The sequence below is a fragment of the Solenopsis invicta genome, chromosome 5, assembly GCF_016802725.1.
Source record: "Solenopsis invicta isolate M01_SB chromosome 5, UNIL_Sinv_3.0, whole genome shotgun sequence".
Taxonomy (NCBI): Eukaryota; Metazoa; Arthropoda; class Insecta; order Hymenoptera; family Formicidae; genus Solenopsis; species Solenopsis invicta.
Window position 1 is genome coordinate 7,975,348 of NC_052668.1, and position 24,684 is coordinate 8,000,031.

Sequence of the window (24,684 nt, forward strand, 5' to 3'; positions counted from 1 at the left end):
TTATTGTTTTATCCAAATTTTATTTATTTACAAAAGTTATTGCGGAAACTTTTACATGTGATTTCTCACTTATGACGTCACGACTTTAATATGGCTGCGATAAGTAGTCATCAAGAGCCTTAAAAAATAATTTAAAACTTGAAGAGCGACGCCACTTTATATTATTTTTTTAAATAAAATTTAAATGTCAAATAAAAAAAAGTATGATCTTACAATGAAATAAATATGATTTTTCTACTTCTTTGTTTTTCCACAATTTGCAAAGTTAAAACTAAATGCTCTCGTTTAGACTAAATGTAAATATCTTCTGAATATATTGCCAAAAACAATAAAGTTTTGTGTTTTTGTTGAAGTGTGGATAACAATATTTAATGGTATCAAAATCTAATAAATAAAACCCAACTGTTTTAAGCAATATTATTTTTTAAAATGGTAACATAGATCCTGGGTCATAAATCTTCTAATAATAGTGTATATATGTTGTGTATGTGTGTGTATACACTTCGTAATTTCCGAATACAATTTCTCTAATCAATTATGAAAAAAACTTAATAAATACCAATAATATTCTCTTCTTTCATTACTTAAAATAAGTAAATAAGTAATTCTTATGGCAACGTCGACCACCACTAAAGCATTAAAAATCATCCATCCAAGTCTATGTTTTGGCATTTTACGTCCTTAATTATTATTCGTAAAATGTAGTAAGGCTAGAAGTTGTAAATTATTTCTCCGGTTTCTTCCGCGAAATAAAAGATGACTTAGTCTTTCCAATCTTTCTTGATCTCGAATGCCCATTCCCACTTGAGATGTTCGTGCTTGTCATCGTCTGTGAAGAGAGAGCTGACGCTGTAGGAGCCCCGCGCAACAACACCGGCTGGCGCGTCCTCAGCTGGAGTGATATAAGATTGAATCTCCGTTTTAGGAGGATACGAGCCTACCATATGCATCATTTTGTCAACTGTAACAAAAGAATAGGTAGAGAATTCTATTATACGCTACAAGACCAAATTATTTGTATATTTCATTTACCCGTCACTCCTAATTTACATTAGAAGCATTAACACACAAGAAATCGAGTTTATTATAATCAATTGAAAATGATATTGTAAATATGAAATGGCAAATAAAAACTTTACCAGGTACACCAAGGCGATAAGTCTTTTGAATGTATTTTAATCCATGCACGATCTCACGTTGTACAATAAAATCGATTCTGATTCTGTAGCTCACACCCTCTTTTATGACAAACGTCTGTTTCTTCAATTGCGACAAATCGCCGGTCAGGTCCAGTTCCATGTCTGGTCGATCGGTAACGCATAGTGCCAATTTCTTTACTATTACCTTTCTAGGATCATTAGGCTCTACAAAAATTATAAACTTATTTAGAAAAAATGTTTGTGTTACTTCAGTTCCTGCTGTATATCACAGAGATTGTTTTCTTTTCCTACATTTTAAATAGAATTGCATTAAGATTATTTGTCAATGATAAAAAAAGAAAGAAAAAATTTTCTTTATTATTATAAAAAATAACTTTGTATATATTTATAAATAAAATGTACAAATTGCACATAACAATCATCCACTATTCTTAAACATCAAATTCAATTATCATACAGGAAAACAATGAATCAAACAATGATATAATAATACAAAATTGTTTATTCTCAGAAACAACTTTGACCTACATTTACTAAGGTCTGTTAACTCGATGTAAACTATTTACTAAATAAATATAGTAACCATACATTTTTTATTTAAAGGGCAGTGTCCTCTATTTCAGATAGCTGTCCTTTAGATTTGTTTATTTTCCCAGACTCAATTTTGTCTTTTATTTTAATGGAAATTTTTTTAAATTAGCGTCTAATGTTTAAGATCTACTGATAAATTTTTATAAAAACAATTTTAATTGTAGAACTTTGATTGTCTTTCAAACTCAAATGCTCCTACTAAAAGAATGTTCTCAATAATAAATAATATTTGGAGTAATGAAAAAAACTCAACATAAAGTTGACACTCTTAAAACCTATAATTATACAAAATACAATTATAAAATAAACTGTTTCAAATTTTATAACTTTTTAACCCTTAAATACACAAATGAGTCAGAAACCCCATATGAAGTTTTGAACACTTGCTGTGTGAAGACCGAATGAGACAGGAGGTTCAAACCAGAGGTTTAAAAAAGTTTGAAATCTCTTTCGATTGATATGGTTGATCAACTTTTTTGGTTAACTAGAATTCGAACGGTACGGCAGTAAAGTTTTGTTGGGGTTTGTAGAACTACCATTATGTATGAGTGAAATTTTTTGTGATTAATCTTATATAAAAAACCTGGATAGAACACTTTCCAACAGGTCCGTTCGCATTAGTTACGAGCATATACTCCGTCTAAAGTTAAAATACTATATAGTGCTGTAAAAAAGGTAGCTTTTGCGCAGAGTTCGAAATATATCATGAAACACATCAATTTTCAATTTTAAATATCTTGAGTTAATAAAAAATACCTCATACGCCTTGTTATATAATTATACTTTTTAATAGAAAAGACAATGACAATTTTTTTTAAGTATAACTCTTTAGCTTTAAAACTCCGTATTGTAAAATCCTTAAAAGTTTTTTGTTGCAAAGATATACTTTTTTTTTAAAGAAAAAGTGGATTTTTGACGAATTTTTCGATTTGACGATTTAATTTTTAATGGTTTCTCTTTTATAATTTCAAAATAAATCATTTATCGGCAATGTCGATTGTAGTCACATTTCTGAGATTCTAAACTTTTATTTGGAAAAAATAAGTTGAAAAATATTGATTAGAACCAAAGTTATAGCTTCTCAAAGTTGAAAGTCTCCCAAATCAAAATGTATTTACGTATTTTAGGGGATTTATGTGTTTAAGGATTAAACAATAATCATAATCTTTTAAAGCAAATACATTTTTCTCAGAAATACATTTAAAAGACTCATTTTTGTTAAAAAAAAAAAAAAATATATATATATACATTTGTTAAAAATGTATAAATTATAAATACATATAGATTATTTACCTATATAATTATATATTTAATTAAAATTGTTCAAAATAAATTTGTTTTCATTTTTTATTATCTCAAACCTGATCCCAATTTAAATCAAGGATTTGTTCCAACACATTCGAACCAGTTTAAAATTATCAGAAAATTGCGCAGTATCTTGTTTTGATATACTAAACAAAAAAATTTCGAAATATATCAATTTCTAACAACCATAAAATGGAATTTATGGATTTGAAAACATCTAGAAAAAAAGCCTTAAAATTTTCAGATATCTTGTTTATTTTCTCAAAAAATATGGTCACCAAATATATAAATAGTGAATGCTTTTAATATCCTGCATTTGCCCACCTACTATGATACCGCCAGACTTCGCTTCTCCTAGAAGCGTCTCCTTATATTTGCGCAGACTTTCGTCTTCCTTGTCTGCCTCCAGGATTTGCTCAATGGACTTTTCCGGTGGAGGTTTATAGCTGGACTCCACGTCCGGCTCCTCGTCCAATACATCTACATGATCACTCGTAGGGTCAGACATGGCTACGTTCAAAGCAGAACAAAAAAAAAAATTTGTGTTGAGAAAGAAAAAAAGATTAATAAAGAAAAAAAGATTAATAAAGAAAAAAAAGGATGAGTTAATTGTTTATTATCGCGCGATATAATAAACTGTTAGTGAAAACTTGGAATTTGGAAATTCGACAATGGTTCCGTCTCAATGATCACACAACAAATAACGAGGCGGAAAAGCGCGCGCATACCATGTATCGGCGAAATATTTTTAGAAAGTTGAGAGATCGGGCAACCGTATGTAACGACAGAAACCAGCGGGAGGTCTTTCGCCTACATCTTCCACACTTAGGACGAGACTAGGGTAACCAACTCTTAATAAGTCAATTTCGGGATATTGACTTCAGAAAATCGAGACACAACATTAAAAAATGAGTTTTTTATTAGTGCATTAGATCAAATCATTAAATTCCATGTAATATTAATGTTAGTACATATCCGTTTTACATTATTATACATACTTAGATATATTTTAAAATATTAACATTTGTTGAATAGATAAATAAAATGTTTATTTTTTTGTTAATAAAATCATATACAGGGTGATTCAGAATAACCTTATGTCCTTGAAGACATATTCCTGAGGTTATTCTGAAACAACTTTTCTTTTGGCAAAAATTTGTCCAAAGCGTAGTTTTTAAATAATAAAAAGAAATAGTTATCCAATAACCGGGCGCGTATAGCAGTGAGGCAAGGCCGGCGCAACTCACCGTTCGATACGGGCAATTGCAGTGATAAGCTGACAGCTAAAACACTACTTTCCCTCCCTCCCCCGCCCCTCTCTCTTTCTCTCTCCCGCTCTTTCAAAGCCTCTATCCCATTCTCATTCTTTTCTTATTTATTTATCAATTCATACACTAACACTGAAATAATGCTAGAATTAAAAACAATATTTAATTATTTGACGTTGTGCTTTTAATAATTCTGTGTAAAAAATATTTTTTTTTTAGTCAAAAATAGCATATTTAAAATGCGTGATTAAAAAATAAAAATGCAGAGTGAAAGAGAAAGAGAGAGAGAGAGAGAGACAAGTTCGATCAAATTTGAACGTGTATACTCACCTATCATTCTACACAGCAATCAGCCTTTATCTTCACGAAGACAAAATATCCATATTAAACTCGAGATTTTTCTCTTTTCTTCTTAAATCACATCATTTGTCGCATACACTGCAATCATTTTTTTGATCAAAAAATACTAATGCATTACTTTATACAAATCACTATCGTCAATTACTATTAGTCACTATTAATCACGCGTGAGAATTACTCAAAAAATGAAACACGTGCATGTGACCGTGATCTCAAAGATTTCAAGGTCATTCCGGTTTTTGACGCATGAAAGACTGAGTTTGATATGAGATAAGAGACAGTCGCTCAAGAAACGTGAGCCGTAAACGTGCCGCGAGTGCAACGTTTGGCTCGTCCGGGATGACCGTGAGTTCATGGTCACAAGCGCAACAGTATTTTTAATTTTTAATTATTGCCGTCTGACTTTTAGAACGTTAATTACACAGTGATACCACAAACAATAAAACGAATCGACTGCTCGCTCGTAAAGAAAAGAAGATATAACCTAACCTCTGTTGTAAACACGTGTCGTGTGTTCGTTGTGTAAACACGTGTTCCTTTTTTTGAGTAATTCTCACGCGTGATTAGTAGTGACTAATAGTGATTGACGATAGTGATTTGTATAAAGTGATGCGTTAATAATTTTCAATAAAAAAAAAAAATGATTACAGTGAATGTGACAAGTGATGTGATTTAAGAAGAAAACAAGAAAATCTTAAGTTTAATATGGATATTCTGTCTTTGTGAAAATAAAGCTGATTGCTGTACAAGATGATAAGTGAGTATACACGTTCAAATTTAATTGAACTCGTCCCTCTCTCTCTCTCTCTCTTTCTCTTTCACTCTGCATTTTAATTTTTTAATCACGCATTTTAAATATGCTATTTTTGACTTAAAAAGAATATTTTTTTACTCGTACAAAATTATTAAAAGACGTCAAATAATTAAATATTGTTTTTAATTCTAGCATTCCCAAGGAGAAAAGGCAAAAAGATATCAAAATAACGTCAAAATATGATCAAATTTTAGTTCGTCACTATGACATCAAATTGCATAAATTTTTGATACCTTTTTGACGTCAAAATTATGTCATCGTGACATAATTTTCACGTTCTTTTGATTGTATACGAAAATATTGGCATAACGGAGATGTCAAATAATTTATTTTTTATGTCATGTTTCGTTGTTTATGATATATCAGTTTATTATTGAGGACTCCTGAAGAAGCTGTGAAGCGTTGGTTGAATACTTCTGGTCAACGTAAATGAGATAATTTAGGTTATCCTTACATTTTTTATTTAGCTTTTTCTTTTAAAGTTCCCACATTTCCACGTTTTATATAATTATACTTTATTATAAATTCTTTTGTTTCGATTAATTCGATTTAAAATTATACATTTTGTGTTCTTAATTCATTTTTCTATTAATATCATTTTCCTCTGCTTATTTTCCAAGTTGAAGTCATATTAAATTACTGCATAGAAATTACTGAATAGAAAAGCTAACCTACATTATATCTCTGTAACCTATCTGTAATTGCATTCTTATAAAAATGTTATTTGTTACTACAGATAATAAACTGATATATCATAAACAACGAAACATGACACATAAAATAAATTTTTTGACGTCTCCGTTATGCCAATATTTTCGTATACAATCAAAAGAACGTGAAAATTGTCACGATGACATAATTTTGACGTAAAAAAGGTATCAAAAATTTATGCAATTTGATGTCATAGTGACGAACTAATTTTGATCATATTTTGACGTCATTTTGATACCTTTTTGCCTTTTCTGTTCTCCTTGGGTTATTTTAGTGTCAGTGCATGAATTGATAAATAAATAAGAAAAAAATGATAATGAAAATGGGTTAGAGGTTTTGAGAGAGTGGGAGAGAGAGAGAGCGAGAGAGAGAGAGAGAGAGAGAGAAAGAGAGAGAGAGGAGGGCGAAAGGGAGGGAAAGCAGTGTTCGAGCTGTCAGCTGATCATTGCGATCGCCTCTCGTAATCGCCCATAACAAACAGTGAATTGTACCGGCCCTGTCTCACCGCTATATGCGCCCGGTTAGTGGATAACTATTTCTTTTTATAATTTAAAAACTAAGTTTTGGACAAATTTTTGCCAAATAAAAAGTTGTTTCAGAATAACCTCAGGAATATGTCTCTTCAAGGACATAAGGTTATTCTGAATCACCCTGTATATTACGAAATATACCAGAACATAAAATTACATAAAATATTTTAAAACTTAAAATTACATTTAATGTAAGCAATATCAATGGAATATAAAATTATGTGAAATACTAGACTGTAAGGAACTGTTATAATCAATTAGACATTGTAGGATAATTACTGGTCATTAATGTTCGCTGTGTTTTTATAAAAGCTATATTTCAATTTTACAAGTAGAAATTTGTACAGATATGTACTCTCTACATAATTTTGAGAAGTACGTTACATATTAATTTTTTAACTTTACTAATCTAATCTAAAGGCTTAAATATAAATTTTAAACAATATACAATAATAGAGAAGAGGATATTATGACTACTGTCGACAATATGGCTACCCCTATTATTTCCGTTATTAGGTGACGTATTCTAACAATTGCTTATGGAGTTATTCGCTTAATAGCCCGCCGTTTTTTAGTGATGCTAATATGCCAATACATAATGACTGACAATTGTTATAAAGCATTTGTACTTTTAAGTACTTCTAAACTTTTTTAGTTTAGAGTACCTTAAAGGTTAAAAGGTACTCTTTTAAGACTCCTGAGTACTCGCCGCGGCCATATTGAAGTCGTGATGTCAGAAACGAGAAATTGCGTTAAATGACACGTAATTTTGTCCGACGTGCCATTTGTAAATAAAGTCAATTTGGACAAAATAGACTAATCAGATGGCTTTAAAACACTTCTAAATATCGGTCACGACTATCCTTTTTCCTCCTAACAATCAGTAAATAGTCGTAAATAGTCGTAAAAAGCATGTAAAGTGAAGCTATTGAAAAATACACGGTCACGTAATTTTGTCCAATGTGCCATTTCTAAATAAAGCCAATTTGGATAAAACAGACTAATCGGATGGCTTTAAAACACTTCTAAATATTGGTTACAACTATCCTTTTTTCGCCTAACAGTAAGTAAATAGTCATAAAAAGCACGTAAAGTGACGCCTATTTAGACAGAAAAATACATGGATAGCTATTGAAAGGAGTGAAAAATGTACTTTTATGTATAAAATTCAAAGAAACTTTACTCGCGGTCCATTTTTACGAATTTGATAAATCAGATTTCAGTCATATTTTGAAACAAATCATATTTTCACAATGAAACACATAATAACAAAATGACATGCACGACAACATCTCATCGTCAATCTGTCACGTTTCACTCTATTAGTTCTAATTTTGTCCGCGACGGAATGTCGCTACCGTCAACGCGGAGTTCTCGGCTGAGGAGTCAGGAGCCTTAACCTTTACTTACATACACTTTCTCAATATTCTTAAACTTGAGTGTATTATCACAAGAAGGTACATACACTCAAGTATTTTTTTTATTTAACTTTTTATTCGGCCGTATATATTTCGAGTTATATAAAGTTAAAACAGTAACGTAGAATTTTGTTAATATTGTTTTTTAAGCAAAATTTTTATATCAAAATATTTCTTCAATAAATCGATTGTCATTCTAAAGATCGGTGTTTAGAAACATTAGAAACATCATTTTATGCTTGCTGTTTAATGTTAAACAGGGATAAAATATTTTTAATGAAATTTTTAATGGTATTCTAAAGCTTGTGAACACAGAAAAATTCTAAATCAGGAAAATTCTAAATAATGGAAAATTAAAAATATATTACAGATATGTTTTTTGGATCAATAATGTAACAACACAATGATAATAAGAAAACCTTCTTCGGTCGCAGCTAGATCTTAGTGCCTATATTTACTCATATGATTTTATATGCTTCTCCAAATTCAACCAGAATGTGCGCCAAATTTTTTCCGGTCGTAACACAGCATATCAAATAAGAATTAGTAATATCATAATTTTTATTAAATTAATTAATTAAATATAATAATTGATGCTGATTTGCATCTCTATACCCATTTCCCCCTGAAAAACTCATTGCGAAAAATAATACCCCACCCAAGGTTCGAACCTGGCACCTCCGGAATCTCAGGTCCCGACGTCTTATCACCGAAAAAGTATATAAAATCACACAAATAAATAGGTACTAAGATCGAGCTGCGACCGAAGGAGGCTTCCTTATTATCATTGTGTTGTAAAAATATATTATTTTGTAACGAGGTACTGTTTCTTTTAAACTAAACTAATTTTTTAAAATTATTTTTATAAATAGCCATATTACCACTTTTTTTCTTTCACCAATTGCACCGACAAATGCACGCTCGCAGAGCACGATAATATTTCTATTTCTTGTAGCTATATTGTTTTATACCTTTCATGTAATTGCAATAAAATAACTAGAAAATATAATTAGAAAGAAGAGAGAAAAAAGGAAAAAAAAAATTTGTTCCTTGCACTGTCATTTTTGAAGATTAAAATAAAATAAGTTTAAAAATTAAAACAAATACAAAAGGTTAGGGCTCTTGTAAATAACAATTTAAAATAGGAAAACGAGCTTAAGAACCTTGCTGGATGTTGTACGCCAAAACAAAATAAGTTTAATTAGATACGTTTATAGATGTTAACATTGAAAAAAAAAATTGTCAATTAAATTTTTCAATTTTATTGAATTTCTTCTAATTATGTTTAAATATTTAGATATTTAACTCAAATACAAGTTAAAAATTTAGTTTTTTTTCTCTTTCATTAAATTTAGTCAAGTTAATAACATTTTCTCACTGGAGAAGAAAGAAACAGATAGAATAAGAATTACAAAAAACAAACCTAAAGCCTTTATTATGACGCTGAAACTAACGGCCACTTCCAGCGGAGGGGGTCAATCATGTAATTTCACGTAGAACTTTTCACGTTTTACTTTTCATTTTTTCATTTTTCACTCATAGAGAGTTCACGTGACTCTTTTCACGTACAGCGGTTATGTATGGATAATGCGCGGAAGTTTATTAGTTTGCGTTCCAAAATTCACTTTTAAAGACTCTGTCATCGCAACTATCAAACGCTCGTGAAAAAGGTTTCTACCTGCTTTTATAGTATAACTTTTAATGTAAAAATTTAATTATATAAAAAAAGAAATTGTAAAAAAATATATTCATAAATAACAATATTTTTTATATTGCATAAACTTAATTTACAAATATAAAATATTTTTTTCATTTATTTTTGACGATCCATATATTATAACAACTATTTTATTATGTAGTAATCTAATTCTAAAAATTACATTGTGATTTAATACAAACATTGTTTTTCAAAATTAGCTTTAATTTAGTTTTTTATTTATGCAAATTTTAAAGTAAATTAAATTTATTAGTCATTAAATTTTACTATATTTAATTAAAAAATGAATAATTTAGAATAGGGACCTTCCTCAAAACTGAATTCTCCGCACACACATGTATTTTTCAAATTTATAAGTTATAAACACTTACATGATTGATTAATATTCTATTTCACAAGATACACCTTTCTTTTAATTCCCTAAATTTTCACCTTTTCGTCATCACGGTTGATGGCGAAAAAGTTCATATTTCCGCTCATGAGTGAGTTACATACATGATCCCGTGGAATCGTACATGATCGTGCAGTTCACGTGAAACTTTTCACTTTTCATGTTTCCACCTAGGGAAAATGTTATATGATCGACTCCCAGATACGAAAAGCCAGGGGGGAAAACAGGGCGGCGGAGCCCCAGACAAAAAATTGCTTTTTAAGACGTGTTTCTACAGAAAATTCAATGAAAATAATACATGCAATGTAAGTTAGGACAGAAACTTTTTTCTGAACCTTTACCACCATGCGTGTGACTTCTACATCATCTGGCCGCTAATTGTTAATAATAATTTTTTAATAAACAATAAATGCACAATACTAAAAAATTCAAATTGTTTCGGTTTTCTCATGTCCCAGCCTACATTTTAGAATTTTTTCAAAATCTCTACCACTATGCGTGTGACTTCTACACGATGTGGCCGCTAATTATTAATAATAATTTAGTAATCAACAATGAGTGCGCAATACTGAAAAATTCAAATTGTTTCGGTTTTCTCATGGCCCACCCTACATTTTAGAATTTTTTCAAAATCTCTACCACCATGCTTGTGACTTCTACACGATGTGACCGCTAATTGTTAATAATTTTTAAATAAACAATGAGTGCGCGATACTACAAAATACAATGTTTTCTATTTCCTCACATCCCACCCTACAGTTTAGAATTTTTTTCTGAACCTTTACCACCATGCGTGTGACTTCTACACCATCTGACCGCTAATTGTTAATAATAATTTTTTACTAAACAATGAATGCGCAATACTGAAAAATTCAAACGGTATCGGTTTTCTCATGTCCCACCCTACATTTTAAAATGTTTTCTGAACCTCTACCACCATGCGTATGACTTCTACACGATCTGGCCGCTAATTGTTAATAATAATTTTTTAATGAACAATGAATGTGCGACACTAAAAAAATTCAAATTCTTTCGGTTTTTTCATGTCCCACCCTACATTTTAGAATTTTTTCAGAATCTCTACCACCACGCGTGTGACTTCTACATGTTGTGGCCGCTAATTGTTAACCCTTAAACACACCGATCCTGTAAAATACGGAAACACATTTTTGGGTCTGGGGGACTTTTTCAACTTTGAGAAGCTATAACCCTGATTACAATCAATATTTTTTTACAATTTTTGTTTTAAACGAAAGTTCAAAATCTCAGTGACTGCACAATCGGCATTGGCAAAAAAATAATTTATTGTGAAGTTATAAAAGCAAAACCATTAAGCAAAATTGAGAAATTGGTCAAAAATCCACTTTTCCTTCAAAAAATCATATCTTCGCAACAAAAAACATTTAAGGACTTTCAAATACGGCGTTTTAAAGCTAAAGAGTCACTTTCAAAATAAAATTTGGCAGTCATTCCTTTTAAAAAGTATAATTATGTAACATAGAGAATATGAGGTATTTTTGGGCATCTAAAAATCCACTTAAAAAAAAAATCATATCTTTGCAACAAAAAACTTTGAAGAACTTTACAATACGGCGTTTTAAAACTAATGATTCATCATACTTTCAAAAAAAAATTATATCATTGTCATTTCTATTAACAAATGTACTTATGTAACGAGGCAAATATGAGGTATTTTTGATTAAATCATGTCTAAAATTGAAAATTGACGTGTTTCATGATATATTTCAAAAAAACTCCCTTTTCTACAGCATTTTATAGTATTTCAACTTTAGACAGAGTATATGCGAGTAACATCCACAAACCGTCCTGTTCGAACGTATTTTGTCCAGCTTTTTGTGTAAAATACAAAAAAAGTTTCGCTTACACACTATATGGGTCGCATTGACCGTAACAAAACTTTGCTGCCGTGCCCTTCAAATTCTAGTTGACCCAAAAAGTTGATCAACCATATCAATCGAAAGAGATTTCAAACTTTTTTTACATCTTGGTTCGAACCTCCTATCTCATTCAGTCATCACATAGCAAGCGTTCAAAACTTCATATGGGGTTTCTCAGACCCACTCAGACGTGTTTAAGGGTTAATAATAATTTATTAATCAACAATGAGTGCGCGATACTAAAAAATTCAAATTGTTTCGATTTTCTCATGTCCCACCCTACATTTTAGAATTTTTTCAGAATCTCTACCACCATGCGTGTAACTTCTACACGATGTGGCCGCTAATTGTTAATAATAATTTACTACATTAATCAACAATAAGTGCGCGATACTGAAAAATTCAACTGTTTCTGTTCTTATGTCCCATCCTACATTTGAAAATTTTTTCTGAAGCTCTATTACCATGCGTGTGACTTGTATACGATGTATCCGTTAATTGTTAGTAATAATTTTTTAATAAACAATGAGTAAGCGATACTGGAAAATTCAATATGTTTCGGTTTCCTTATGTCCCAACTTACATTGCATGTATTATTCTCTTTGAATTTTCTATAAAAACACATCTTAAAAAGCAATTTATTGTCTGGGACCTCGCCGCACCGCTATTCGCCCCTGGCTTTTCGGATCTGGCCGCTGGAAGTGGCCGCTAGCTTCAGCATCATGCCTTTATTTATGCATTAAAGATTGAGGATTGTGTATTGGAGATTAAAATTACACCAATCAGAACATAACAAATTAAAATTAAAAAATTATCTGATTAGTCACATTCTAATAATCAATTTACAATTCTCAATCTTCAGTGTGTAGATATGAGGTTTAGATTTATTTTTTAAAGCTAGACTTTTCGTATGTTTCATCTTTCTTTTTATTCTTTACTGAGAAAAAAATTGTTAAAATTAACTTAATATAAACTTGAAATTAATAGTGCAAAAAGTTCAAAAGAACAAATTTTACAAGATGTAAAAAGTCCAGTTAGATGAAAAATTCTGGAAATTCGCTCATAACCTTAAATATCATTGGCTTTCTCATTGAGAGCCACTAGAGGCCCTGGTAGTGATCGGACGTGTCTTAACCTAGTGTCTGACGTAATTACTTTATTAGTAAGCGAAAAGAGCTCGAGCAGAGTCGAGATAGGACTGAGTAGTGATCGGACAGAGTAGAGTTCGGGCAAGTGAGGGTAAATATATCGTGTGAAAGGATCGGGAAAACCGACAAAAAGATTAACTCTCCCGTTACGGGGGAGCGGTTGCAATATGAATGAAATTCTAAAGCACAAGAAAACATCAACAACTATAAAGAAAACTAAAAGAAAAATAGATAAAGAAAATAGGAATCCAAACTCTCAAATAGAGGTAAAGTCAAGTTCTGATGTTATAAAAGCTACGGAAAAAAATTTGGATAAAATAACAGCTATGGCGATGGAAGGAATAACAAATAAGTGGCAAGTCGTTTGTAATAAAAGAAACCTAGAAACAAAACACGCAGTCAAAGAGAAGAAGTTGATTAAAGAATCATGCAACAGTAAAGGAGAGAATTTACAATCAAAAACAGAGGAAGAAGAAGAAGTGATGGAAGTCGTGACTCAAATGCTAGCAGTAAATAATGAAACGGAGAGGTTACAAGAGGATGTTTAAAGAAAGAAAAAAGCTAATAGTAGCAAGAATGTCTTGAGGGAAAAGGAAAAATATGAAAATATTAAAGGCATGCTACGACAAGTAGACCAAAACAAGGCTTCAGGTAATGATAGAGAAGAAAGCAACAGATTCGATAAAGAGCATAGTGGTTCTGTAAAAATCATTGTTCGTCTCAGTAAAGATAAGTAGAATACAAAAAAGGTAAGAATTTCTTAATCCTCAAACTTGTTATGAAATTAGGAGTGAGTCCTAAAAACGTCCATATGGTTAACCACTTCTGCATTGGTTAAATTCGATAATTACAAAGAGGTTAATTTATGTTTAGATTCTATAGAAAAAGTCACGAGCAGAACGGTGTAGGATTAACCGCTGCTACAGACCGCAGAAGTATGTCATGCCGTAGGGTGATCACCGACTGGGATGACTCCATTACTAAATTATGAGAAGCCTTTGACGATACAAGTAACATTCGTATTGAAAGAATGTATAGAAAAAGATGGATCAAGAAAGAAAAAAAATTGATGGATGAGGCTACTGAAAACATCTTAATTATTCTTAAAGGAAGCAAATTGAAACATGAAATTAAGTTATGGAGCGGCCGGTTTGGATTCAGGGTCAGACCCTTTATCACCTCAGTCAAGCAATGCTTTAACCCTTAAACATGTAAGTGGGTCTAAGAGACCCCATATAAAGTTTTGAACGCTTGCTATGTGAAAACGGAATGAGATAGGAGGTTCGGACCAAGACGTAAAAAAAGTTTGAAATCTTCTTTTTCAATTGATATAGTTGATCAACTTTTTTGGTCAACTAGAATTCAAACGGCACGGCAGCAAAGTTTTGTTAGGGTCAATGCAACCCATATAGTGTGTAAGTGAAACTATTTTGTGAGCATTTTACATAAAAAAAACTGGACAAAATACGTTCGAACAGGTCGATTTGCAGATGTCACTCGCATATACTCTGTCTAAAGTTGGAATACTATAAAATGTTGTAGAAAAAAGAATTTTTCCGAAAAACACCGTATTGTAAAGTTCTTTAAAGTTTTTTGTTGCAAAAATATGATTTTTTTTAAAGTGGATTTTTAGATGCCCAAAAATACCTCATATTCTCCATGTTACATAATTATACTTTTTAAAAGAAATGACTTTGCCAAATTTTATTTTGAAAGTGTGACTCTTTAGCTTTAAAACGCCGTATTTGAAAGTCCTTAAACGTTTGTTTTTGCGAAGATATGATTTTTTGAAGGAAAGTGGATTTTTGACCAATTTCTCATTTTTGCTTAATGGTTTTGCTTTTATAACTTCACAATAAATTATTTGTCGGCAATGCCGATTATGCAGTCACACTCCTGAGATTTTGAACTTTTGTTAAAAAAAAAAAAATCGTAGAAAAATATTGATTGTAATCAAAATTATAGCTCAAAGTTGAAAAAGTCTCCCAGACCCAAAAATGTGTTTCTGTATTTTACAGGATCGGTGTGTTTAAGGGTTAAATGTTGCAGGTATGGTCACATTAAGGCTGCCTGTAAGAGTGAAAAGTTATGCATTATTTGCACGGAAAAGGCACATGGAATATGCAATAAAATTCCTAAATGTAGAAATTGCGGTGGAAATCACAGATCCACATTCAAAAAGTGCAGAATGAGCATAACAAATACGTGCACATAACAATAGCATCTCATAATGTTTCATATGGAGTAGCAGCGAGAATTCTAAAAGGAAAAAAAGACGTTTCTAGTCAACATTATATTGTACTAGATATGAAAAGCCTGAAAATTAGCCTAGATTACCGTCTATAGGTAAAAAAAGCCCGCATATTAATGTAGAAAATAATTCAACGCAGAGGAAAAAAGAAATAGGGAGCAATTCAAATAATGGTGAAGGGATAGTAAGAAAGTGGAGTACAACTACAAGAATCGTGGGAAGAACTCACTCGTCAGAAAGAAAGGAAAATAAGGAAATCAGACAAAAAGACAATTATTAGAAGCAATTCAACACGAAAGAAGAAGAAATCCAAAAAGAAAAGTATGGCATTGCATTTCAAGGAAGTAACCATAGATCTTTTTCATCAGCAAGAAAATCTATCACTCGAGATAGTGCAGCAGAGCCAGAAGGGGCTTTAAATATTTTACCAGCGCATATCGGATTAAGACCGATGCCAGACCCAAGGGGAACCTCGGCGACGAAGGAATTAATGACAGATCTTACTGCCAGGTTACTATTTCTCATAGAAAATAATCAAGATCTCAGAAATGTTCCTCTCGCCATGATGAATAGTAAGTATAAAGGCAAATTAAACGTAAGATATATGAACAGCAATGATAAAGATGAATTAAAAGGGCAAATATTCAGAAGGAGGAGAGAACGAGATAATGAAGCAACTACAAGGAAAAATCAAGAATCAAAGAAATCAAAAGAAACTATTGGCAAGAAAAGAAAGAGAGCGAATAAAACTCGCTCTTCATTTAATAAGGAAAAAAAGAAGAGCAAGTAAAAAGGAGGAAAAAAAAATTAAAATTAAGGTACGTCTCTTTGAAACTTTTCACTACAATATTAACAATATTAACAATAAATATAAAAATTTTAGTTTGGAACTGCAGAGGATTTAAAAATAAAAACACCGAACTAATTAAAAAAAGTAAAAAGTACGACATTTTGGTTTTAATTGAAACAAACTACCACAACATTAATGAGATGTATTTTTCAGATAATAAAACTTACTTTAAAGAAAGCAGGGGCAATAGTGAAGGTGCTGCCATTATTGTCAAAAACTACATTGAATTTGATGTCATAACCGCATAGAATACCGGAGATTATTTGGATATTACAAGTATCAGAACAAAGAACCTGAATATAAATATAAATTTGGTAGCAGCCTATCGCCGTTCTACTGAGAGAATTACAAAAAGAAATTGGGAAGAACTACTCGAATATGACCATAAAGGATTGGAATCAATAGTAGCTGGAGATTTCAACGCTCATAATACGGTTTGGAATTGCCACAATACAGATGTTCATGAAGAAAATTTATTTGAAGTAATGAACAATAATGAGTTCATCTACTGCAACCAAGAGACACAATCAAAGTTTGTTGATGTAAGACAAAATCCGTCAAATATTGATCTTATTTTCAGTACAAGTCAATTAGCTGATGAGATTGAAGATTCAGACCCCCATTCTGGGGGTCAGACCACTTTCCAATAAGAGAGATCAATTCTTCTATTCAAAGATATAAAAAGATCTCAAATAGAATCTCGAACAAAAAGACGGTCTGGCATAAGTTTAGTGTGATGGTCGTAAATAAATTCATAAACGAGACAAGCAATGAAGAAATCATTCTTATCAGGAACCAAAAAACAGAAGACAAGTACAATCTATTCATAAAAATTATAAAGGAAAGCATAAAGAAAATTTCAGAAAAAAAATAAAAAGAACGTAGAAGAGGCAGTAATTATGAATAAAAAAGACAGAAGAGGACAACCAAAGAGGTGGTAGGATCAAGATTGTGAAGATGCAGTCAAACAAAAAAAACTAGCTATGAAGAACTTTTTAAAGGATAAAACAAGACACAATTACTTCAAATTGAAAGAGAAACAAGCGCAAACAATCGAAAAAAAGAGAGAACTTCAACAACTTTTGCGCCTCAATAAATTCACAAATATCAAGTATGTATGGAATACCTTGAGGATATTCAAGAACGTGCAAAGGAAAATTAACTGGAATAAATGGATATATAAAAATAAAGAAAAAATAAAAAAAATAGACAAACTTGCCCCCCCCCCCCCGAGTCTTTTTTGAGTGGAAAATACCAGAGGAAATGGACGTGCAGGAAAACGGAGAATTGGACAAACCCTTTATAAAAACCCTTTATAAAAAAAAATTAATTAGAGCTCTGAACATGATTATAAAAAATTCGGCTCCCGGAAGAGACAGGATAGAGTACTATGCTTTGAAGAACCTTCCTTCGGAGAGGTTGGATTTGTTACTAGAAATATTCAATGAAGTATGGAGAACTGGCAAAATACCAAAGGACTGGAAGAAATATCAAGTGCTATTCATGATATTCAGATAAACAAGGCAAGGAAAAGGTGAGGCCAATCGCTTTATCATCCTGTGTTGGTAAGGTAATGGAAAGAATGATCAATAATAGATTAGTATGGTAAGCAGAAAATATGCAGAAACTAGCCAAAAATCAAAACGGGTTTAAAAGGGGCAGGTCGTATATGGAAAATCTTAATAAATTGACCGTAAGTATCAGAATAAGTATGTACAACAATGAGTATACGAGTACATTATCAGCGTTCTTAGATGTATCTTCAGCGTACGATAATGTCAAAAATAATATATTAATAAATTACAACAGTTAGAATGCCCAAAGAGAATTAGGTACTTTATAGGCGCGTAGTTAGCTTATAGAGAAACTGAGTTCATTATTAATGATAGAGAAATTATGTTAAGACACCTACAAATAGGTCTTCCTCAGGGAGCGGTGTTAAGCCCGATTCTATGTTTTATATACAAATAACATAACGAAAAATTTAGGAGCAAAAATGAGCACAATACAATTTGCGGATGATATCGCGGTGTATATTACGGACATTGATTGACGAAACAATAAAACTTTATTAGAACAGACAGTAAATAAAATAGGAAATAGACTGGTAGATTTAAGACTAAATTTAGAACTGAAAAAAAGTCTTGGTGAAGTTCTTTAAAAGTGGACAGATAGATAATAACATGCATATTAATATAAAAGAATCTAAAGTGACAAATTCAAAAGAGACTAAATTTTTAGGAATCTGACTGGATAATTCATTAAATCATCCTAAACAAGTAAATGAGATAAAAGGAAAAATCAGTAAAACTAACTCAATCATGACATACTTAAATAAAAAATCAAAAGGTATAGAAGTGAATACGGCTCTGATGTTATATAAAAGTATAATCAGATCAGTATCAGAATATAGTATATTCGTTTGGTAAAGTCTCCTTTCTTGATAAAGTCATTTATGGATTATACAATTCTCAACAAATAATGATAAACATGCATTTGCAACATTTTTCTAATAAATTGTATTGATGTAAATTGTATTAATCAATATTTTCATTTTAAATTGCCGCGTTTTGACTTATAACTTTAACCAACCGTTCGACACTCTTATAACGACATAACTAATAACATCCAGTCGACTGCTTGATATCGTCAAGTGAACACGTGTTGTGTGATCGTAACGTAAACACGTGTTTCTTTGTGTAATTTTAACGCATCAAATGATTATAGTGATCAGAGTAGTGATTAATAGTGGATGTTTACGATAACTAATCGGATCTCGGATTGAATGGTACTCAACCTAGGTATAGAAAATTTCCCTAGACTAATCGGATTGACAATCGCTGTCTTAAATGTAATCCGATTGATGGCGAAAGCGTGGAGACGCAGAAGCATGCTTGAAAAGTAAATCTCTTTATTTTTTAAAATAATAACACAAAAGATCCAAGATAAAGTTAAAAAGAATGATTTAAATTTAAATTTATTGCATTATTTTTTGTCTAAACACCAGATTTTGTTTAAATTTTTGTTCGTAAAAATTAATTAATCTATTTTAAAGTTCGTGGTTATATCGGAAACAAATCAAAATTAATTAAACAATTATTAATTGTTAGATATAAATTAAAGCGTATCATATAATATTTCAAGCATATTACATGAAATTCCTGTTACTCTTACAAAAGATACACGGGCTGGAAATTGTAATCTTATATTACAACAACTACAGAAAAATACTACAATAACCACACACAAATATTACAATAAACTTGTGTGGTTTTTTCGTACTACGAAAGGATCACAGGAAAATATTACAATAATTACAGAGATTACAATTTCTAGCCCGTGCTTCTTTTTCGTAAGGGTAAACTTAGTAAAAATAACTTTGAAATCATTCAACTACATTAATCAATATTAATTCAACTACACATTAATCAATATTAATTTATATGTTAAAAATCAATGTTTTTGAAAATGTCCTTTTTATTCTTTTGCAGATCGTAAATAAACTTTAATTCTATGAATAAATAAAAATTACTGGAAAATGGATTTATACGAAGAGGGCATTATTGAACAATATCAATTTATGCTAACTTAAAATTTGTAAAATCTGTTTGTCAGTGTTAGTTGCTTATTAAAAGTAACAATATAGAAACAGAATATACATAAATAAAATTCAAATAAATGTAAGCATATATGACTTTTATTGTAATCAAAGATACATATCAGTCATCCATAACAAAAATAAAAACTTTATGTAAATTTTAACATAATCTTTGGATTTTAACATGACATGAATCGTAATATGTTAAACTTATAATAAACTCAGAATTGATGACATAAACATGAATTTTTGGAAACTTTTTTGTATTTCTCTGCATTAGATCTGAGTCATATAAATAAATATTTTTGCTGTTAATAAATTGATTTTACTATAGCACACAAAATTTAAAAAAATTCAAAATTATGTCACCAATTCTGAATTTATTTTGGGAAATACAAAGAATTCTTTCTCTGACTTTTCAAAAAATAAACTTTTTTTGAATCTCAAAATAAACTTAGAATTGACATAGACTTTAATTTTTTTTAAATTCTTTTTAAATTCTCTGTGCTGCCTGACTTGTCATATAAGTAATTATTTTTTTTCTAGTTTTTGCTGATCAAAACTTTATTATTATAAAGTAGTATAATTTGTTGCATATTACGATTCATGTCATGTTAAAATCTAAGATTATGTTGTAAATCAAAGATTATGTTAAAATTTACAAAAAGAGAGATATTTTGACCATTACCGTATCAATGCAAATTGAACAAGAATGCCTTCAATGGTCGTAGCTAGATCTTCATGCTATTGTTTGTGATTTTATCATGAAAAAATTTTTATTTTTATTATGGATGACAGATATGTACATTTTAATACAATAAAAGTCATGTTTGCATACAATTATTTGAATTTTATTTATGTATATTCTGTTTTTATATTATTATTATCTAATGAACAACTAAAGAATAGCAGATTTTACAAATTTTAAGTTAGCACAAATTGATGTTGTTCAATAGTGTCCTCTTCATGTAAATTCATTTTCCAGTAATTTTTATTTATTCTTGGAGTTGAAGTTTATCTACAATCTGGAAAAGAATAAAAAGAACATTTTCAAAAACATTATTGATTTTTAACTTATAAATTAACCCTTAAACACATAAGTGGGTCTGGGAGACCTTCCCGAAAAAACTTTACTTTTGTGCCATTTTATTTTAGTTAAGCAATGAAGTTAGTCAATTGTAGCAATTCATAGAGGAGACTTCAAACTTTTTTTCCACTTAGCCCAAATCTTTTTTCTCAATCCGTGTTCACATAGTAAGCGATCGAAAATCTAGGGAAATTTTCAATGTGTTTAAAGGTTAATATTGATTAATCTGTAATGTAGTTAAATAATTTCAAAGTTATTTTTACTAAGTTTATAATAAACAGGAATTCTATATGAATTCTATATGCTTGAAATATTATATGCTTTAATTTGTACCGAACAATTAATGAGTGTTTTATTAATTTTGATTTGTTTCCGATATAACCACAAACTTTAGAATAGATTAATTAATTTTTACAAACAGAAATTTAAACAAAATTCAGTGTTTAGACAAAAAATATTACAATAAATCTAAATTCAAATCATTCTTTTTAATTTTATATTTGATTTTTTGTTATTATTTAAAAAAATAAAGAGACTTACTTTTCAAGCATGCTTCTACATCTCCACGCTTTCGTCATCAATCGGATTACATTTGAGACAGCGATCGTCAATCCGATTAGCCTAGGGAAATTTTTTATACCTACGTTGAGTACCATTGTTCAATCCAATCCGAGATTCGATTAGTTATCGTAAACACCCAGTAATAAATAAAGTCAATCGATCGGTTCGTCGCGTAGTTCCGCGTTTATCAATCAAGTGCAGGGGGTCGATCATGAAACTTTTTCTCTAGGGCGGAAACGTGAAAAGTGAAAATTTTTACCATTGAAATTAATGGAGAAATTTTTCACTTTTCACGTTTCCGCCTTAGGGAAAAAGTTTCATGATCGACCCCCATAGTAAATAGTGTAAATGTGGTAAAATGTGAAACAACTTCAAGGGATAGATCTGGATAAAAGATAAATTTAAATTGAACTGTCGCATTGTGGAAACAATAAGCTGATCGCCGTGTGCGTGAGTAAACGTGCCTAAACTTGTTCAAAGCGCCCCCCCCCCCGTCTCTCTCTCTTTCCTTTCTTCCTTTTTTGTGCGTTTTAAAAGTGCTACTTTTAACTTGCAAATAATATTTAAGTAATCTAATTTGCATTAAATTTTATTATTCGCGGGCGTACATTCATTATAATAATGTAAACTTACTTAAAGATTTCACGATCATCCCGATATTTGACGGCCGGATGACAGAGATCGAAATTTGACAAGTTAAATGTAGCATAATTAAAGTAACAGAGAGAGAGAGAGAGAGAGAGAGAGAGAGAGAGAGAGAGAAAAAGTTTAAATATGAATGTGCTGTCCGTGTATTTTGTCAGTCATTTGAGTGCAGGAGGCGCCTCACGGAAACACCCGCGTGTAACCGTGAGTCATGCCGCCCCTGTCTACCATTTGTATCCGACCCGTCATACACTAATTAATTCTTCTTGTAACTTGAAAACTAAGCTCCGGACAAATTTTTGCAAAAGGAAAAATTGTCTCTAAATTCGATTACAAATATGCCAGTTTCGGGACCAATGTGTTATTTTGAATCACCCTGTAGAAGGAAAGAATAATAGATGTAATAACATTGTGATATTGTCGGACTCTCAATCTGTGTTAAAAGCGTTAAATAATAATATATTAAATGTATATCAGAATAGGTATATTATAGAAATTAAAAAAATATGTTTCAGACTTAAACGGGAACTTGATAAAAATGTAATATTTATATGGATACCAGCGCACATAGAGATTCTGGGTAATGCAGATGATTTAGCAAAACAAGCGTTGAAGGAGTCTCCTGATAATAGTATAGAAATCCCGTTGGGTGATTGTAAAAGGGTTTTCAAAATCAAGACATAGAATATGACCTGAGAGAATATAATAAAAGACGCACAATACAAAGACAAAGAATATTTTAAATATTTTTATACTAAGGAAAAAAAGAAGCCACGGTTTGATGGTTTAAATCGCGACCGATATTTTGTCACATACAATAAAATAAAAGCAAATCATTACAATGTAAATTATAGAGAGCGCTAAGTGTGAATATGGCAACGAGTGTGAAAGTTTGGAACACATACTGTGGCAGTGTAGTAAATACGATAATGAGAGAGCTAGGCTAGATGACGCACTTAGGAGGAAAGGTATTACTGAGGAAATGGACTTAAATCTAGCAATTAAATACAAAAATTGGACCATACTGAATTGTATATACATTAAGAAGATTGGCAAAATAATATAAAAGGACCACAAACAGGAGTAGAGAACCTGTGCTATATCGTCGCAACGGTAGATGGAAGGCATTAGCTTTTCCATCCAGAGAAAAACTTCAAAAAAAAAAAAAAATGGCTTTCTCATTTCAATTATGCTCTAATGACATGTATTTCTCACGTCTAAAACGAAATACATATATTCTTGAAAGGAAACGGAAAACGCAAAGAAACAAAAAAGATGTAATCTACAAATTGAATAAATCTTGCAGTTTTTGTACTTTCTGACAACACTATCTCATTGTTTTGCTGTAAAACTCAAGATCTGTTCTCTGTATTTGTGATAGACACATAACATTGTATCTTCCAGACTTGAAATAAAGCACATGTACAATTACATAGTCAATGTCAGAGAAAGAAAAAGGTTAAAAAATAATAAAAGTTCAGTTGCAAAGAATAAAGAACATTGTACTCACTTTGTTACAAAGACTTTAAATATTACCATTAAACAAGTTTAATAACATCCATAGTTATAAGTGATGTAAAATGTTGTATAAATGATAATTAAATTCAGTTTTATAGTATTAAATTGGATTTAAATAGTGTTTACATATATTTAGATATAATTATAAAAACCAGAATTATTAAATCCAATTAATTAACGACATATAAATTCAGTTAAATATTTGAAGGTGCAGTCAGATGCAAGACAAGAAATGAATCGGGGAAACATCCATGGGAAAACAAAATTAACTGGAGTTATGTTTGCTTTTTTGTGCTTCTTTTTTTTCTCTCTCCCTCATTTTCTCTAAACTTTTCGCCAGATTTATGTTTGCAGAAACGAAAATTCTCCCAATATCAATGCGATCTTTGACACCAAGAAGTGCCACTAATCGTGGCGCATTTTTGTGCAGTTGTAACACCGAAATCTAAAACTCTGTCCGAAACCGACTCCTATCTCCACACGATCTTTCTTCCGTGCTATTTGCTATCACTGGACCTGAGAAACATTAAAGACTGAGGCAATGATTCTAATAGATTCTAAGTTCGTCAAAACCAGAGAGAGGAGTGTTCTTTCCGAAAAACGAACTTTAGTGACGAAACTTTGCTTCACCGATAGAAGACAGGAAACGAGATTCGCGCCTCGCTTCGAGCACCGCGCCCATCGTCAATTCAATACAGCCAAACACTTACCATTAACTCTTTCTTAACTCGAATAGACAGGTGTCTCGTCGACAGTAATGAACAGTGCCACCGGCATTCGCTCGTATTCCATAGAACTTATAGTAATGGAAGAGGAACAAAGAGGAATAACCTACTCTATGGAGATAAGAAATAACAGGAGGA

General features: G+C 31.0%; 1 protein-coding gene and 1 long non-coding RNA gene across 3 annotated transcripts; one reads left to right on the plus strand and one right to left on the minus strand.

Moving 5' to 3' along the window:
• LOC105202934 (rho GDP-dissociation inhibitor 1) lies at nt 1-24,684 on the minus strand. 2 transcript variants are annotated; one of them, XM_026139771.2, is made up of 5 exons: nt 24,532-24,684; nt 3,381-3,566; nt 1,140-1,364; nt 1,033-1,041; nt 1-961 (listed from the first exon to the last, which is right to left on the minus strand). In XM_026139771.2, the coding sequence occupies exons 2-5, from the start codon at nt 3,562-3,564 to the stop codon at nt 762-764; spliced, it is 618 nt and encodes a 205-aa protein (XP_025995556.1). In that variant the 5' UTR covers nt 3,565-3,566; nt 24,532-24,684; the 3' UTR covers nt 1-761. The 2 variants fall into 2 exon arrangements, with proteins under 2 accessions (XP_025995556.1, XP_025995557.1); XM_026139772.2 differs by lacking the exon at nt 1,033-1,041 and having other exon boundaries at nt 24,532-24,683.
• Nucleotides 22,502-23,633, plus strand: LOC113004991. The gene is made up of 2 exons (XR_003269323.2): nt 22,502-22,703; nt 22,819-23,633. It is a non-coding gene; the product is annotated as an uncharacterized LOC113004991 (long non-coding RNA).

Excerpts from the sequence above, each read along its gene's own strand:
- LOC105202934 (XM_026139771.2), bottom strand. The coding sequence starts at position 3,564 with ATGTCTGACCCTACGAGTGATCATGTAGATGTATTGGACGAGGAGCCG. Across the intron at positions 1,365-3,380 it reads GTCTGGCGGTATCATAGTAG|AGCCTAATGATCCTAGAAAG; the intron begins GTGGGCAAATGC and ends TAATTTTTGTAG.